An 18,607-nucleotide genomic window follows, 5' to 3' on the forward strand; every position below is an offset into this window, starting at 1 on the left:
CTCCAACTGGCTGATTGTTTGGGAAGTAGAGACTGTTGGCGTTGACTTGCATAACACCCTAAAAACTTTGGTTTACTTAGTGGCTTACCTGGTTTCTTGTTTGCTTTGCTTAGTCCATCTATAGGCAGTTGACCTTCCTTCTTCTGGCTTTTTGAGTATGTTGCAGTAGCTACACCTTCTGCACTGAACACCCTTGTCATTGTATGTGTTATTAAACTGGTTTGAGCAAGCCAACGTTTTTTAGTTTTTTTGAGATACCTCCTTTTTTCTTTTTCCTTCTTGGTGTGTGAGGAGAGAGGTAAGAATAACGTATTTCTAACCACCTGAAAGATCAGATAAGCTTTGCTACCTTCTGTGTCTTCTGCTGTTGGTAAGTGCCAAGAATAAACCTCTTTGAACTGATGAAATAACCACCACCTTGCCTTGCTAAGTTATCTAACTGCAAAACTGTCTATGAAGAGAAAGAAAAATAAGCAATTCTTAATGGCTGTAGGTTATAGCCAAGAAAACATGGATGTAAGTTCTAGTAAGAGAGATTCAGTTTGGACATCAAGCACCAAGCACCATGCTCTTACCTGTAAGGACTGAAAAGGGTTTGGAGGAATTTGCCTTGAGAGACTGTTGATTGTCTGTCCTCGGTGCTTTTTGGTGGCAGGTCTGACTGACACTTGTCAGGAACACGTGATTAGCTGAACTCTTCAAATTGCTTCTTGCCCAGTCTTATGTGAAAATTGATATGCTACCTATGTATTTTCATTACAGTTAACTCTGGAACATACTGAGTTTCATGCCCAAAATAGGAAATGTTTCTGTAAAAATGATTTTGACAGTGCACGTATGTGGCATAGAAATAACACTCTGCCTAAACTACAATATGCCTGTTTGAAATCCACTGAAGCAGAGTTGTTGCTACCCTTGTACCTTTCTGCGTGGGCTGAGTTTTTGATTTGCAAATGCAAGAAGAAATGGGTTTGAATCCTAAAGCTTTCCTCCTTCTTTGGGTTCAGGAATGTCTTCATCTCTTCACCGTGTAAATCGTATGAGATCTCTGAATTCTCTCAATGATTCATTTTGATAAATCCAGTGATTTTTCTGTTAATTGCTGAATTTGTAGCATTCTCAGGGTTGATGTCTACAGTAGGAGAGCATTTCATAATTCTGAAGGACTTTTGATGGTTCTGTCTCTGGGGAGAGGAAATGCCTTTACTTACCAAAGAGGTTACAATAGGTTGCAATAATAGCTTGGTATAGCATAGGCAAATTTAAATACTTCCTCGCATTCTGGACTGTTGATGCCTTATTTAAGTTGGTAATGTAGAAAACAGAAGTTTGTATTAATTGTGTCTGTCTGAGAAATATTTATGTTGCTAGGAGTAGTGATAGATTATCTCTTCTCACCAGTAGGCTTGACAGAAAGCTTGGAAATGCTTTTGGGGGTGTACTTTAATTCATTCTTCCATCTTGATAAGAATGAGATGTATATTATGTGCCCAAATTTATGAGCTAGCGTGTTGGCTTGAAGTACAAAAATCTTAGCTTGTGTAAATTGTTGTGCTTTAGTGAGTCTGAAGGAGTCAGGCTGATTTACAGCATGTGAAAGTCTGACCTTAAGTCTTCTGTAGTTAGACATTCTTTCTCTGAAAGCCTCTTAACATTAATGCTCTGTACTAGAGTTACTGAAAATGAAAGTTGTTGAAGGAATGGAAAAACTCACCCTGCTGTAAAAATAACCTCCTTTGGAGTAAATGACATTAGTGATTATTCTTTCTGTAGTACCTCTTGCGTTTAACATGTAGTGACATTTGCTATGTAGCACAAGACTTGAAGCTGAACTGCGTATCCTTTGCGCTACTCTAAGATTGCTGCTGAAATTGAAGGCTCGCTCTCCTCACCACGGGAGCTGCTCTGTAGTGCTGGGCATATGGTAGCATACAAGGAAGATGCCTATACCATCAGCTAAAGCTGACAGGGAGTAGATACTCTGCCTAATCCCGACAATTCACTGAAGAAACAGCAACAGAATAATATTCCTCCTTTTGTGGAGGAATGTGTTTTGCTCCTTGCAAGTTGCTGGGCTTTGTTCAGATGGAAAAAGAAAAATCTGACTATAGATGGATTATATCTGGTGTATAAAATGCAATAATTATTTGAAGGTTGTCATGTAAAAAAGAGAATCTCAGATTGTGGGGATATTACGAGAAAGAGTGGAAGCTGCAATAAAGCTAGAGGTGGGGAGAACATAATTCTACTATCTGCTTCTAATCCAGGAAGCTATTTCTAAATGTGTTGGGTTTTTGACATGGATGCATTAAACTTTAAGACTAAAACAGGTGTGACTACAGAGGCACATTCCAGTTCAGGAAGGAAGCAGTAAAGTTGTGCTTTATGTGTCTGTTGAGGGCTTTGCCTTGTGTTTCTCCAACCACATTGTTTTCTTTTCTTTTAAAGATGTCCTTTTAAAGATGACATTTGTCTGGATAAGTATCATCTATAACGCTTGCACTAGGTGTTTTTTCAACACCTGTTGTTGGATAAAAGCTGCCCAAAATTTAGTCAAGTAGAAGGTTTATTTATTTATTTATATTTATTTTTTAATATGATTTCTGTGCATTCAAGAAAATGTTGACAACATTCCCTGGTCACCTGAAGGATGGTCCAGTTTCAGGTAAGTTCTTGGTCACAACCACAGCCTTTTTCTTATCTTCTTTTTTTTGAGTATCTTACTGGAAGAAGGATGTAACCAAGGGTGCTATGTAGAGAAAGGATCTCTCCCTAATGGAAAGTTTACATTCACTGTGTGTGAAATGGTAAAATAAAACCATATTGGCTACAGGCCTGAATTTGGGTAGCAGATAAAAGCAATGAAGGGAGGAAATGAACTGAAACAAGGTTGTAGGTGGATTCTTGGCAAGGATCTTTTATTAGGGCTTATGCTACTCAACTTACTCTTCAACAGCCCCCTCCCCCTCAAAAAGGTGAGTAATGAGAGTTTCCAGTGTTTCTAAGCTATTCGAGATACTAAATTGGACACCAACTGCTGAAGGTTCCTCAGGAGCCTGAGGAATCTTCTGAGATTCAGAAGAATCTTTATTCAGAGTGATTTTATTTTAGTTTACCATTTCATTGCTCAGGGTCGATGAATACAAATAGATGTGTATGAGGGGGGAAAAACAATCTTACAAATTGGTGGGCTTTCAACCAGCTTTTACCAATCAGGCAAGAAACTAAGTTATAGTAGGTCTAAGAAAGCACATGCCCAGTGCTTAAGTATTAAAAATGGCAAATTGAATGTTAGAATTTTTTAGGAAAGGAATGGGAGAGGAAGGGGCGCAAAAGCCATCACTGTGCCGCTGCATAAATTCCCAGGGTGCACATGTGTGCACATGTATGCAGTGGCCAAGCTACAGAACTGCTGACACTTAGGTCCTTACAACATCCAGCATCAGATCTTCAAAAGGCCCTCACTTTTTTGTTTTGTTTTTTTGCCTTTTTTGATAGAACACGGTGTGTTATAAAGCAGATCTTAGGTAATTCTTTCATGTAATCTACATAAACGTCACAGTTTTTTTCCATGGAGAGTTATAGATGGTTTTCATTTATGTAATACTCCTAGATATGACAAACAATCCTGTCCTGTAAGCTCTCTGAGACAGGGATTTCTTCCAAGCCCTTGAATTTAACAAGATGCCTCGGAGAATTATTACTCTTCTTTTAGTTTTATTTATATCCCCATTAATGAGCTGAGTATGTTCTGTAATATGTTGCCCTTAAAATTTTCATTTCTGGGAAAAATTAGCGTACACTGATTGCTGGGAAAACTATTGTATTACTGATGTGACTGAGCTATTTGTTTTAAAAACAAGAATAATAAAGTTAACTAACTAGGTTATTCAGTAATCTATAACATTTGTTAGAAGATTAGAGGAAAATTTGGTGGCAGCTTGCTGAAAGTTATGGTTTTTGCAGGTGAGCAGAATGCAATTTAGTTATGGCACTCACAAATGTGCAGCATGCAGTTAAATTAATATTTGATAAATCATTCAAGCAGGTTAAGGAGTAGTGTTGTTGTCACTTCACGTTGGGAGATTAAGTTTTCCCAGTTGCTGGGTCTGTGACAAGCTGCTGGCCAAGACTTGGTGTTGTTTCTTGGGAATTAGTGAAACTTGCTGTGGGTCTCCTGTGGGTACCAGTGCACCTAAGGTGTGAACTGAGAGAGTTCTCTGCTACAGAAACTTGCCCCAGTCTTCAGGTGCAGGAGGTTGCACTTTGAGAGTCCTCAATTTGACCTGTTGCAATGAGAAGGGTGTTGCCCCCCGTATTAATACCAGATCACCTCCTCCAAAACCATGGGTTATCCTACCCTGGAGCAAAGAAAGCAAGAAGTAATTGTTGGAAGAAGTGACTTCTTGCCGCTTGTGATACTGGTGCATGTTAATTGGGGTGTAGCAACTTGAGGCAGAGTGGAAGAGGTGCTGTTAGGGCAAATCTGGTCAGGGAAATGTTTACTAAGTCTGGGTTCAGGAAACCATTTGAATATGTGTTCGGAAGAAGAACTTCAGTTTTTCTTGCAGATGCTTTCAGTAGGCTCCAACATCAGGGTGCCTACTGAAATGAAAGAAATGCCCTAGGGTTAAGAGCATACGTGTGAATAGGTCCGTAGTAATTCTTTCGTTAAATAGGTCACATCAAGGAGAAGATGAAATCCAATTTGGTCTTTCTATTAACTTTTCTTGATCCTCTTGGAGAGCAAACTTGGTAGCTATAATTTTAAGAGTTTAGCAAATGAAAAAATGAATGTATAAATTAAATTGATGATATGTCTCATCCCTGATGTGGACAGAGAGGAAATACAGAAGTGCTTTTGTGGTGCCTGCTGGCCATCTGTTGTCTTGCTGCGCATTGGGAATATCTGTTTTTTCACAAGACTGGAGTCATTATTAATTATTGGGGGGCACAAGGGAAAGTTGTCAAATGTGGTTGCTGTACACCTGAATGTACAGTTATGGCTCAGAGAGACCATATCAAATCCCCGAACCTGCCAATAAGCAAACTTCTGGATTCTTTCAGTCTCTCTCGAAATCATGTGTGTTCATTCCCCCTAGATGTTGTATAGCTTCATGCAGCTTAAACATGAATGTAGGTACCTTGTATTTGATGCGGTTTGAAGCTTAGGGACATTCTTTTCTTTGGATACGTCCCAAATATTTGTCTCTCTGTCCATGCTGTTAGGTACTTTTGATAGTGCTTAAAATGCTTAGCTAAAGGGTAAACTTAACACTCTAGTCTTTCAAGCTTGATGGGAAACCATCAGTTTTGTATACAATATCTGAAAGTTGTGTTTGAAATTGCCTTGTTTTGACTTAGGTGATCCATAGATGTGCCTTACTGTAGCTTGTGAGAGTTTAAATGTACAATGAAAAGCCTCTTTCTATAAATAGAAAGAACAGTCTGTCCTCTTCCTTTTCTTTTAAATGCTGTTTTCTCAAAATTTTGCATTCCATCTTCTGAAACTTCACACAGCATCTTCTGGTTTGTTTTCCCTGATCAAAGATCATCCCTTAAAAATACCATCCCCCTCCTGGCTTTTAGAATTTCCAGGCTTACATGTGTTGCTGATCTGGGAGTACTAACACAGATTTAGGATTTTTTTTCCCCCAAATACTGCTCATGTTTCAGGGTTTTTTTGCTTGCTGCCATTTATTTGTTTTCTTGGGCAATATGGAAAATAAAAACAAAACGGTGACTTATGAGAGTTAGTTCAACCCGTGAGAAATTTTGTAGGAGAGTAAAAAGACACTTAGCCAGAGTACATCCTCACTGCTGAATTTGAAGCATGTGACAAGCAGTGGAGGGGTGTGAGTACCTCCTGAAAAAATTATGCAAATCTTTCACAAAAAAATGTTAGAATCTATGTTTAGGCACTGCTATCCTTCTGTGTTTGTCTCCTGATATTCCTTATTTTGGTTCTGCAGAAATGCTTCAATCCTTCCTTTGAAATTTTAGCGAACTCATTAATTTCTAAGAGTCAACTTTGTCTTTATGTACTCAGTCAAATAATTAAAATCCTTATTCACCTTTACGCTTTTCTGCTTGTCCAAAGTTGCCTGTTCAAATCGTTCTTTAGTACATTTTTCTCTGCCCTGCCATGTTCAGCTGAACCATGAGATGCCGTCTTTATGCAGGACCATACTTGACTGCCTCTGTCACCATGAGCAGAAGACTGAGTAGTGTTGTGTAGTGACCTGAGTTGTCTGGATAAATGGGGAATGTCTCCCAAGACCCATGCCCTTGGAAGGAGGGTCATTTCTGCAGGCTGACTTAGAGTATTCTCCTCTGAATTCCCCGAGATGCTTGTTTAGGGCTTGGTTAACTTGTGTATTGAGTTGTAATGCATGCACTTAAAAGAAAGCTGGTAACCATTTGGAGATACCGGTCTCCCGGGCTGTCTTCTGTTGGCTGTGGCTTCCTCTCTGTGTAGGAATGTCTTGGAGATCATAAAACTTCTGGGAACAATTTATGGTGTGTTGCTCTGTTCTTCCATTTCTGCCTCTGAGTCAGAAAAGTGAAGGAGAATACTATCATTTGACTGAATTTCAGTAGCCACTGAGGTTGTTTTCCTTGACTGACCGACTCCTTAATGACACTCTTGATGGAGGCCTGTCTGTATTTGAAATTTGGCATTGTTGCCTTTCATGGGTATTTTCATGACTTGGGAAGGTCTGCCTCCATGCTTCTGCATGCAGAAGTCTGTCCCTCTCACCAGGTCATGTTCAACTGGGCTTTGGGTACCACCTGTGAGATAGTGAAGAGGCCACCTAAATGAACAGCTGGGGCACGTGTGTTCTCATAGTGTTGGGGAGCGTGTGCTTAAATCCAGGCTGGTTCGTAGCTGAGCGTGAGGCTTTTCCAGCGCAGCCCCTGCAGACCTGTTCTCCCAGCAACCAGTTGCCTCTCATGAAAGCATGAACTGAAATGTTTCAGGGAGCTGAAGAGTGGTTGGGTTGTGTCCATCTACATCTATGTTGTGATAACATGCATAAATGTGATAGACATTCACCAGCTCTCTGTGTGAGATCTTACCAGGATTTTTTTGTTTGTTTTTTGGGGTCAGGAGGGACATCTTTCCTCTGCCTGGGCAATCACTTTGTTCTGCTCTGTTTCTTTTGTGTTGATGCACTGGATAAAATCAGTATATGCTCCTTCTTCCACAGGGAGAACCTTCAAATGTGTTGGGTATCCACATTTTCAGCTTTGGGGATTTGCTTCATTATCCCTTTAGTGACTGTTCCTGCTCCTCATCTGCTCCATGTAGTCGGGAATACTATCAATCATGAAGACGCACGCTATGCTTTGTAGCACTGAAACAGAAGTCTCGTGTTTCGAGACTCTTTCATCAATGCAGTAGCTGCTCTGTGTTCTGCCGTGGATGATGAATAACATGTTTGTATGCACTAGTGACTTGTACTACTTCTTGTTTTATTTTGTTTCGACTTGCAGACTAATGAAAAGCAAACCTCGGCCTACCGAACACATGATGGTACTAATATGAAAGGAGTCATCCCTGCTTTTGTGCCACCAAAATGGAAAGGTTACTTTGTGCAGGCTGACAGTAAAACATAGAGAAACAAAGCTGAATTTAAATCCTTATGTTGGCATGAGAGAAGTGGTGTTGTGAAGTGACAAGTAAATGAGCTGGGGAAGAGAGGAATATTATCTGCTTTTGGTGGTGCTAGCACATACTATCAGTAACAGCAACATAAATATAGCTCATGGATTGCAGATGGGAAACTTGAAGTGGGTTGTTTTTTCCAGTTGCTCATGAAACTTAAGAAATGTTACAGCATGCATCTGAAAAGCAGAGATGTGTGAACATTTCCTGTGTACGGTTACAGTTGCTAATCACAAATAATTTTCTGCCACAAACACTTGGAACGATCTGTAATTTCACATGGGATACGGAGATGCCTGAAAATGCATGTTCAGTGCTTCTCAGGCACGGAGGGCTCTAAAGCCATAGCTGTGTGGCTTATGATTTCCTAGTTAATGCTAGGCGGTAGGAATGCAATAAAGAATGCCGTGTTTTCTTTGCACAGCATAACATCACGTAGATTCACAGTAACAAACTGGAAAATACTATCCCTGGGAGAAATTATTGTCAAACACAATCTTGCTTTAAGGTGTGTTTTGTAAAGCTTGCATGGGATTCTTACCTATTGTTCCCACCACAGAAAAGTAATTAGGCACTCTTGACTTCTAAAACTGCGTGTAGCCAGTGTCTTCTGGTTTCATCTCCTTCCTCCATTACACTTGGTGTGCAACAGTACTGTGCTTTCTCCCATTGATTCCTGTCACATGTAGTAGTTTGCAGAAGAATTCATTTTCAGGTGTGTGCACCTACTTTGGCTATACCAAAGAGCTATTTCTGACCGTAGGCAGTTACTTTAAAATCTCTTCTGAATATTAAGATCCCATTCGGTGCTTATAGAGAGAATGGGGAAATGACTTGCTGTAGGTAACTCACTCAGAGATAGCTTTCTTCCTAACTTTTCTATCACTAACATTTTAGTAACAAAACTAGTTGCAGTTCACACGCTGCAAGATGTGTGACAGTGACGTACATATTCAAAGCTAGGGGAGAGCTATTGTGACTAAAAAAAGATGTGTTCCTAACTGCATTTGGCTACATGTGGCTCTTTGGTTTTTAACAGAAATGTCCCTTGTTTTTGAAAGACTTGCTAACATTTCTTTTTTGTTCCACAGTTTGCAACTTCATGTCTCATGAAAAGTGCCTCAAGAATGTGAAGATACCATGCTCATGTATTGCTCCAAGCCTTGTAAGGGTGAGTAAGCACACACTGTCACGTCTCTTTCTTGGGATAATGGCACAAATTTATCGCTAACAGCCACAGTGTATTAACATAGTGGCTTGTTAATATATTACTGTTTAAGTCAAATATTTTACTCATCAATGAAGTTTTCTTTTTTTATGATGCAGAGGCAAAGTTTTACATTTCCCTTCAAACTTGCCTGCAAATAGGTGGCTGTAGACAGACTGTCTGAAGAGTGGTTATTTGCATTCTTTAAATATTACTTTCTTTTTTTTTAACATATGTGTCATTACCTGGATGACTTGCTGTAATGGAGTGTGGTGACTGATTGATAGGAAGTGCACTCAGAAAACCATACAGCGCATCATACTAAAGATGATCTTTGTACTCCATTGATTTTTTTACAGCAATTGCAGTTAAAGGTTTTCTGCCTAGTGAAGGAGCAGTTTGGCTTCTGTTGATTGCTGAACCTTAAGGATTTGCTCATGCACACATTTTGAATCTCAGTTATCGTGCCCAAGAGAATAAAATCAATGCATGAAAAACCCTGAATTTTGAAAGCAAAAAATCAGAAGACAGGGCTTCAATTGATGGAAATGTTTGCAAATTTGTTTATTTAGGTTACTGATGAAGTACTTGTTTTTCACATGCCTTGTGACTCTTTCCCCCGCATGACTTCCAACTTAAGAGCTTGTTTTAAGAAAGTGTGAAAGATGAATCAACTTTAGAAGAAGATAATGTGATGTAACTACAAGATTAAAGAAGCTAAGTTCAGAAGGAAGGAAAGTGGGGGGTTAGAAGCTTTCTAAATATGTAGTAAAGCAATACAAATATCTTAAGGAGCTGGGCAAAAGTCAAGTGAGACCTTGCTGTAAAATCAGAATGAATAAGTCATGAGCAGTATTGACATCATTGAATAATAGCACATTCATGAGATTTTCATTGTGTAGATCTGGAAGCCTTGGAATGGGGGGTGCATTCCCTTCTTTATCCTAAATAGCTTTGCAGGTTCTTCTGTGCTTAAGAAACATGTGAGGGGAGGGAGGGGAAGGCTTAAAAACGAAGTGTAACTAACAATATGAAGTGAGAAGTAGCCAAGTTGCTGCCGGTAGGTTTAAGGCAAGGAGTGCATACTTGATTTGGGGTCAAAGGGCATTATAATAGAATAGCGGGAAGTGGACAGAGAGAAGCTAGCCACTCGCTTTTCTTTAACTGAGTTTGTCTAGATCATAATGCCACTCAGGCTTCGTTACACACTTCCCCTTCCCCCCCACATTTTCATCTTGAGAGGTATTAATTTATGTTGGCAGAAAGGTTGCCAGTAGATTAAAAAACATTGCTGTAAGTCTTAGAATCCAAAATAAATGGACACGTAGATAGTGAGAAATGCTCTTACTAAGGATTAGCATCTGTTACTGGTTCAATATGCTGGCAGTCAGTTGTAGCATGGGAGAAGGAAGGATGAGTCAGGCAGTACAGGTATCTTTGCAAAGACCTTTTAAGGGGATAGTACAAATCCAACTGAGAAACATTCGATTTAATTCAGAGAGGAGGGTCAGAGTATTGGACACTTGTGACTGTTTTTTTGTGAATTTAACTTTTATTTCTTGTTAAAAATAGTACCTGTTGCTTTACGCTTACATTAGATGCAGCGTTTTCACCATGCATTAATGCTTTTGCTTGCTTCAGTCATGGGTGTTAGTCTAGTTTTTTTCATTCTTTTGCCAGTCCTTATTCTCCACTCACCCCAACGCCAACATTTTATCTAATTATTTATTTTTTAAGCATAAAATGTAAATATTCCTACTGTGCAGGGGAATTTGTCTTGTTTGATTGCTGTTTTCTGCCCTCAAAGCTGTCCATGGTTTAGTGTTGCTGTATTTAGGTGCAAAGGGTCTTCTGCTTTATCCATGCTGAACTATATGATTACGTTTCAAAATATTAGATTGTGCCATTTCTTTTGGACAGTCTTTTCTTCCTTGACGCAATCATCCAAGCTGCGTTAATTCTAGTCTGCTGTGCAAGTGAAGTCTGCCATATGGGAGACATTGTTTTGCGTGAAAGCTCTGTCAAGTAAATATAAAACTTGGCACTTGCTTATAAAACATAACAGAGCAGAAACGAATGATGATGGTTTATAGACTGTGTGGAAAGTTTTTTTTCTTTTTTTTTCTTTCTATAATATCCCTGCCTTCCTTTCAGATTATTTGAAAGTGTTTCTTTAGGAAAAGGTCTGATGTAGGAGGGATCACGGGGGGACTTTTTTTCTGATCATTTTTCCTAATATGTTAATGCTCAGTGTATTACGGAAATTACTTTTTTTTTCTTTTTTTAATCCCCTGGATTTCATCTAGAGAAGATAACAATTCCTAAAGCTCATGAGAGTTTGTGTCATTTGATACTAAGTCAAGCTGTCAGGGAATAATTTTTCATTAGATGTTTCATGGAAACTTTCATTCCTGAGGGTAAGATTTCATTTCCAGGGTCAAATAAAAGCCCACAGAGTTGCAAGCATGACATGACTGCATCCAGTCTCAGATCAATTTCTGATGAGTTCAATCTTAAGGCTGCCTTAAGCAGTTTTTTGTACTGTTACTAATCATTCTCACCTGCGTTTAGTATTTTAGACTTGATCCAGGTCATGATGTTTCCAAACAAGACTTTATGGCTAAGTCTTACGAACAGGTTCCTGGTTTTATGGTTTGCAGGAGGTTTGATTTGTTTCATCCATGACGCCTCTGCAACTGTTCGAAATTCAAACTTTCTCTCCTCCATATTTCCCCAAGTATTTGTCTACTCTGAGGTATGTGTGAAAAACAAACAGACTTAAGTAACAATGAAAACAAAACCTCCTTGACCAATTGTGAAATAGAGTTTTATTTTCTTCATCTTCGTTGGGTAGGCATGAGATTGTCTTACAGGATTTTTTTGTCCCTTAGATTTGCCTTATGTGTGTGCTTTTTCTATATAACTGTACTTTGAAAACTAAACAGGCATGAGAGTATTCTAGAAGTGTTTTTCAGTGAAGTTAGACATCTGTAATGCTTGTTTTTTCTCAGGTAGTTGTTGTGTTGCTGTATTAGCGTAATTGTTTTTAATGGTTTCCACTTCATGAACTGTTGATAGACTGTTCACAACACTTCCTTATGTGCTTTTGTTCTTACAGGCAGGACGTCTGGAATAGACAATTGCTTGTTTAGGTCATCGCTTTCTCTTCAAGGTTGCTATGCTAAAAATAAAAACTTTGAAGTTTAGAATTTGGGTGGCAGTTGCCTTTACAGAATGTGATACAGAAAAAGATTTTACTGCTCGCAGAGATCTTTGCTGAGGTGAGCAAGTGCTGGTCTTATTTGCTGACCTGAGTCTTTCCCTCCGGGTGCTGTATTCAGCTGTGAATAGTTGGTTATTTGGGTTGGTTACTGTGTTTCTCAAACTGCTAGAAAACTGGAAGTAGGAAAGAGGAAAAAAGGATACACAGGTTAGGATAACTTTCCCTCTCAACACTTCCAGTAGTCTATTCTGTATTGGACGCTTCATACTTAACAGATACAGAACAGCAGCATCTAAACTTCGACAGCTAAAGGGCACAGGCCCTCTTTTTCTTTCCTTTCTTTCCCTCTCTTCCCCATCCAAGAAGCATTAGGAAGCCCAACAAAGCGGGAGACAAAGAAGGTGGAAAAGTTTGGCTATTGCTTCATGTGCCTAATAAATTCCCTGGTCTCATGCAGCTGTCTGAAATGTCTGATTTTTTGTGTGTGCGATTACTTCACAGAATTAGCTTTTAAAGAATGTTGTTTCAAATGGTTTATAGACATTTTAACACATGACGAAGAGCCTAGCAAGCTGGGAATTGCAAGCTGGTATGATTGGACTGAATGGTCGTTTTGGAGGGTAGAGAGGAAAAAATTCAGAATCCAATTTTGGAAAATCGTTCCTTGACAGTCACTAGTGGTGTACCCCAGGGACCAATACTGGCTCCAGTACTGTTTAATATCTTCATTAGTGACCCGAATGGTGGGAGCAAATGCACCTTCAGCATGTTTGCAGACGATGCAAAACTGGAAGCAGTGACTGATGCACCAGACGGTTGTGCTGCCATTCAGAGGGACCTTGACAGGCTGGAGAAATGGGCTGACAGGAATCTCACGAAGCCCAGCAAAGGGAAATACCAAGTCCTGCAGCTGGGAAGGGATAACCCCAGGCACCAGTATGGGCTGGGGGCCGTCCTGCTGGAGAGCAACTCTGCAGAGGAGGTCCTGGGGGTCCTGGCGGCCACCGATTTGGCCTTGAGCAAGCGATGTGCCCTTGTTGCAGAGAAGGTCAATGGTATGCTGGGCTGCATTAGGTAGAGCGTGGCCAGCAGGTGGAGGGAGGTGATCCTTCCCCTCTGCCCAGTCCTGGCGAGGCCACACCTGGAGTGCTGGGTCCAGCTCTGTCCAGGCTCCCCAGTATGAGAAAGACACACGCCTGCTGGAGCGAATCCAGCAGAGGGCCGCAAAGACGTTTAGGAGACTGGAGCATCTGTCACATGAGGAGAGACTGGGAGACCTGGCGTTGTTCAGCCTGGAGTAGAGAAGGCTCAGGGAGATTTTAGCAATGTTTATAAGTATCTGACAGGGGGACATAAAGATGAAGGGGTCAGATTCTTTTCAGTGGTGCCCAGTGGCCGAGAGGCAATGGGCACAAACCGAAGCATAGGAAATTCCACTTGAATGTAAGAAAACACTCCTTTACTGTGATGGTGGTCATTGGAACAGATTTCCCAGAGAGACTGTGCAGTCTCCATCCTTGGAGGTATTCAAAACCTTGGGCAACCTGCTTTACTGACCCTGCTTGATCAGAAGATCTGCAGAGGTGCCTTCCAACCCCAACCGTTATGTGATTTTGTGACAGTAGTTGCAGGTGTTGTAGGTTTTATTCCAACATGGGGAACAAATACTTTGGTGAATACTTGGTGAAATTCTTTACTGTGCTTCCTTTAGAAGGCTCTCACAGAAAACAGGCCAAAATGCAAATACTTTAAATAAGCAGTTTGACATGCCTTTGTTATCTCTCATGTCTTAGAAATATTTCGTATTTGGCATGCATCTATCAAGGGACTTTTTATCCTGCCCATGTTGTTGTATACTAATGCTTTTGGGGGTGGGGGCAGAAATTATATCTGTAACATGAACTGGACTGCATGAAATGTATGCTTAATATTCTTCCTCTTTTTTGACACACAGACATTTTTGCGAAAGTTCTTTCCTCTCTCTCATCTTCCCCTTTTACTTGACTGTGATAAAGAGGCTTTGTTGGTGTGAGTTTTTCTGGAGGATGTTGTAGAAATGGTTGGATTCTGGACTGATCTGATTTTACCTTGAAGTTTGCTTGATGGCCCTAACCACCTTCACCAAGAGTGGTTTGTCTCTAGCTCTTAAACAGCTGACTTGTAGTTTTGTGAGCTGCATTGTTTCAACAAGGCAGCTGCCCAGAGTGTAAAATCTCCATGGCGTAATTTAGAAGCCCTGTAAGGTGTGAAATTGATTGCCTCTAAGCTCTTCTTTACTCCAAGTTTTCCTCCTTTTCCTGCCCAAAGCAGCAGCCAGCAGTTGAAGTAAAAGGGAAGGACTGTGCACACCCTACTTTCTAAGCTCAGGAGCTCCCTGTCTTGCTGTAAACTTGATGCAAGCTGCAAATTCCCAGACTGGCCCCTTAGCTCCACCTGTGACTTTGCAAGTTCAGAAATAGTGTGGAATTTTATGAAGTTTTATCAAGCTTGTTCTTTAAATTCTTTATCTTGATAGCAGGAGATGAGCATTGATTTCTTCTGTAATAATAAAAGGAAGGAGTGTTTCCATCTCCTACGTGTCAGCTTCTGTTTGCAGTACGAAAAACGCTAGACCAAGCAACTTGTAATTACAGTGGAAAGCTCTTATACAAATCTTATTTCCTGATAGAAGTATCACAGGTTCCTGATTTGAAATGGTATGAAATTTGCTGTCTAGTTTCCATTACAGAGGATCCTAGAGAGCTTGCTTGCATATATCTAGATAAGGCCTAATGTCCTGTCTCAGATCTATGGCATGGAGAAAAAAAATCCTTGCATATGGGTGTGTGCATTATTCCCTTGCATTAGCCCTAATTAATATTTTGATTATTCATTCTAAATATTTAACCTTCTTTCTTTTCCTGTGCTGTGATATGCTCTGACACCATTTAACATAATATTCTTGCCTGATTTCAAAGTTTCCATATGAGTTTTCCGTAGTGAAAGTTGCCTTTTAACACCAACTTGATGTAACAAGTGCTTGGAGGGAGAACTTCATTTGGGACATAGGTAAAAGTAATTGACAGGCTTTATCCCTACTATGAAAAAGTAGAAATACAGTGCAAAATCCAGTATATTCTAGGATTAAAGAGCTTTCAATGTTAGAAGCAGAGAAGCTTCAAGCCAACAAAGGGGTTTTTAGAATTACTGAGCAGTAAGTGAGTAATTGAGGGAGATGTCGATACTGTGGAAAGATGAATCACTTCCAGTTGTTAGCTTCCCTCAGAGAGGGTATGGCCTAGACATGTGGTCTAGACTTAATTACCTGGACATAATAATCATGGGATTTGCTCACATTTCATCACCCTGAGTACATCTAGAGAGGAGAGGTTTATGTCATCAGAACAAATCTTAGGAATGTTAAATAAGGAAGCATGTTGCACTTGAAACATCAGAAAACATAGGTGTTCTTGTTTCAGAAATGCTCATTCATTTTAATTCGTATCAGTATTTTTTTAAATTATTTTTTGCCTTTAAATTGAAAGCAGTCTTTGTGAAAGACCCCATGCGACTATCTTCTGGGCGTTTTGTGAAGACTGTTGATGGCAAGTTGTGCCGATCCTTAAAATGCCACGGTGTTGCTGAACTGAAACTAGTGACCTCAAGTTAAATTCCCTTTGCTCAACCTTTGCAGGCTATTGTGAGGGTGTTTGCATGCTTATTTCTGTGTGTCCTTTGCTACTTGAAGCTAATCAGCCAAATGCTACCATAGTCCCTGAAACTAGTGCTCTCTGGCGTGTTTTACAAAATCCCACCAATGGTGCAAAGCTCTCTGATATGATGGCAGAGGATATACGTGGGAAAAATAATATTTAGACACAGGCCTGGAGGAAGTTTTTAGCATGTTGTTCTTTTTTTCAGGCAGCCCAAGACAGCAGCTGTTGGGCTGTTTTTTGGTATATCTGTATTTCTGTCATTCTTGCTTCAGCCTGGTAGTCCTTGATACAGGATTCAGGCTAAAAGCTTTCTTCTGCTTGAGTTGGTAGTCCAGTGGCTGCAGCACAACGAAGAACAGCCATTCCTGTAACTCTGCACCTCCCCACTGAGATGTCCAGCAGGTTGCAGCCCAGTAACACTCGACTTGAACTGACTTTCTTCATGAACCAGGAAGTTTGGGTGAAAACTGGGCTGTTCTGTGAATAGCAATTCCGTTTCAGGGGAAAATACCCAAATACTCAAATACTTCAAATATTTAAAAGCACTTAAAATAATGATTCTCTGCTTTTGCCTACATGCTTGCTAGCCTGTGGCATTTCAGTATGAGCAACAACTTAAAAAGGCATTGCAGAAAGAAGGCAGTTCCTTCTCCTCTTTTTTCTCTCAAAAATAGTGTGCCTGTGCACAGCTCTGTGATGATGGTAAACGTCTGAAGGTTAAAAATAGTTTGTTGCTCGAGATGCATTTTTTTTCTGCATTTCTGTATGATAAAATTGCACGGTGTCTTTCTGTACAGTTACACAAATAGCACCAAAGGGGTTATACTCTGTAAGTTTTAGATTTCCGTAGGATCTGGTTTTATTATAAGTTGATAGGAACTTATACAGAAATGTGTTGCATGCAGTACTGCTTTAGATATCTTAACAGATTTCAGGAAACAAAGCAGGGAACTAGCAATATCTTGTCCATGAATACAAGGTCATTCTGGAGCACATGCTGGAGTGTTACCATTATACGTTGTCAATAGACATTTGATCAATACTGTAAGGGCACTTAGATGTCATTTAACAGTATTACCATCAGAAAGTTTCTGCTTCTTTCTGTGGAAGTCGATATTAGTGGTTTACATAAAGTAATTTAAGTAGTCCTACTGGGAAAGTAGTCTTTTAACTTACATCAATTATTAATTTTTCTCTCTGTAGACCACCCAGTGTGTCTCTAGTTTGCTGTATTTACACTGATGGTTATCTGTTATTCTTTAACTGGTATCATTTCAAATTCTGAAATGCTTTCTGCCTGGCTTTCCCAATCTAAGAGTTTAGAGGTTTGGCTTTTTTTTCTTTATATATATGGTGCTTGGAACTTGTTTGAGGGGAGAGGAAAAACTGAGGCAGCCGCTGGAAGAAAGAGTGTGTGGTTGATTAGTTCATGAGGTTGTATATTCCTCTTTTACATTTTCTCTCCTTCCCTGTTCCTCTCGTCCTCTTTCCCACTGGCTCGGCGCTGGTGTCATACCTGTCACCACTAAAGCAAGTTAAAAGGCCGCTCATAATAAGCAAAGTTTCTGCGGCTTGTTTCAGAAAGGAAGCTGAAGGAATAGCTTTTCAAATCAGTGTCACCTCACCTTTCAATGAGCAAGTTGTTGTCTTTTCTTTTTAGCAGTGGCTTGAGATTTCAGAGGATGTCGCCAGGGCTCGAACAACTGCAGAGTTTAGACTCTCAGTCTCCTTCCTTTGAGTCTTCTACAGAAATATGGCCAGACCCTGAATAAGAGTGAGTTTGGCTCATGCCAAAGTCCTTTCCCAAAATAGCCACTATTTTTCACAAAACTTTGTTTTGATCTGTGGAGTGTCCTTTTTCTTCGGTAAAACTTTTCTTTGTTATTAAACACTAGAACAACAAGCAAAAAGGAAAATCCTGCATTTCTATGCCAGGTATAAGATAAAATAGACAGATTCAAGGCAGGGTATAAAAAGTTCTCTGTATTATAAGCACTGGTTGTTGAGGGGATTGCAAGTTCATGCTGGGTCTCCAAAGCAGGTTATTCAGCCATCTGGAGCTGGAGAAGGTCTCTGCATTCGATCTCCCCAAAAATATGGCTGCGTTGAGTAATGCTGTCTCCACGGCGCTTTGGGCTGTGATGGGAGTAATGCAGGCAGATGACTTGAAGGTGACACTCAGAACTTGAAGGCTGGTTGAGAGCTCTGGCTTGTTACATCCAAAATAGCTAAGGCAGGTAACTTGTGTGTTACTGTGAAGGGTTTTTTGAGGGAGGAGTGCACTTGCCTTGAAGAAATAGCATGAAGATGAAAGAAGACTGAGTAAGGATTGTCAGCTTTGAGCAGAATCTATGATAGTTTGATTAAAGTTCCCCCAGCTTGTCTGAGAAATGTTATCCTTTTCCAAAGGTATATTTTCTTTTTATAAGCATGCATTATATAGCTGGAATATTCTGATTTTAAAACAAAATAACTCAAGCCGATCATGAACTTTGTGTCAATTCGAACTGAAGTTGTGCAGAGAATGAAATTTCCATTTGGGTTGGGTGGCAGTAGGAGACAGACACCGAAGCATGGTTTGTCGCTCTTTTTTTAAATCCTGAACTGGTCCAAAACCCAAAAAATTTGTAACTTTTGAAGCCATGGAAATTCTGTCATCCATCATTTTGGAGATGCTGATGTGAACTCCTCTGGGCAGGCTGGCTGGCAGCCCGGTGTGCCGGGGAGCCTGGGATCTGGACAGACAATTTCCTGGTCAGCAGGGGATCCAAGGTGCTTCTTGACTGCAGGGTGCAATCCTCTCCAGGTCTTTT

General features: G+C 40.2%; 1 protein-coding gene across 1 annotated transcript in view; it reads left to right on the forward strand.

The window, feature by feature from the left end:
• The window catches only part of DGKQ (diacylglycerol kinase theta), a 98,506-nt gene that overhangs the window by 13,214 nt on the left and 66,685 nt on the right, over nt 1-18,607 (forward strand). Inside the window, exon 2 of the mRNA XM_067315969.1 lies at nt 8,761-8,840. Coding sequence (XP_067172070.1) covers nt 8,761-8,840 — 80 coding nt within the window. The remainder of the gene's footprint in view (nt 1-8,760; nt 8,841-18,607) is intronic.

This window comes from Apteryx mantelli, chromosome Z, assembly GCF_036417845.1.
Source record: "Apteryx mantelli isolate bAptMan1 chromosome Z, bAptMan1.hap1, whole genome shotgun sequence".
Classification (NCBI taxonomy): Eukaryota; Metazoa; Chordata; class Aves; order Apterygiformes; family Apterygidae; genus Apteryx; species Apteryx mantelli.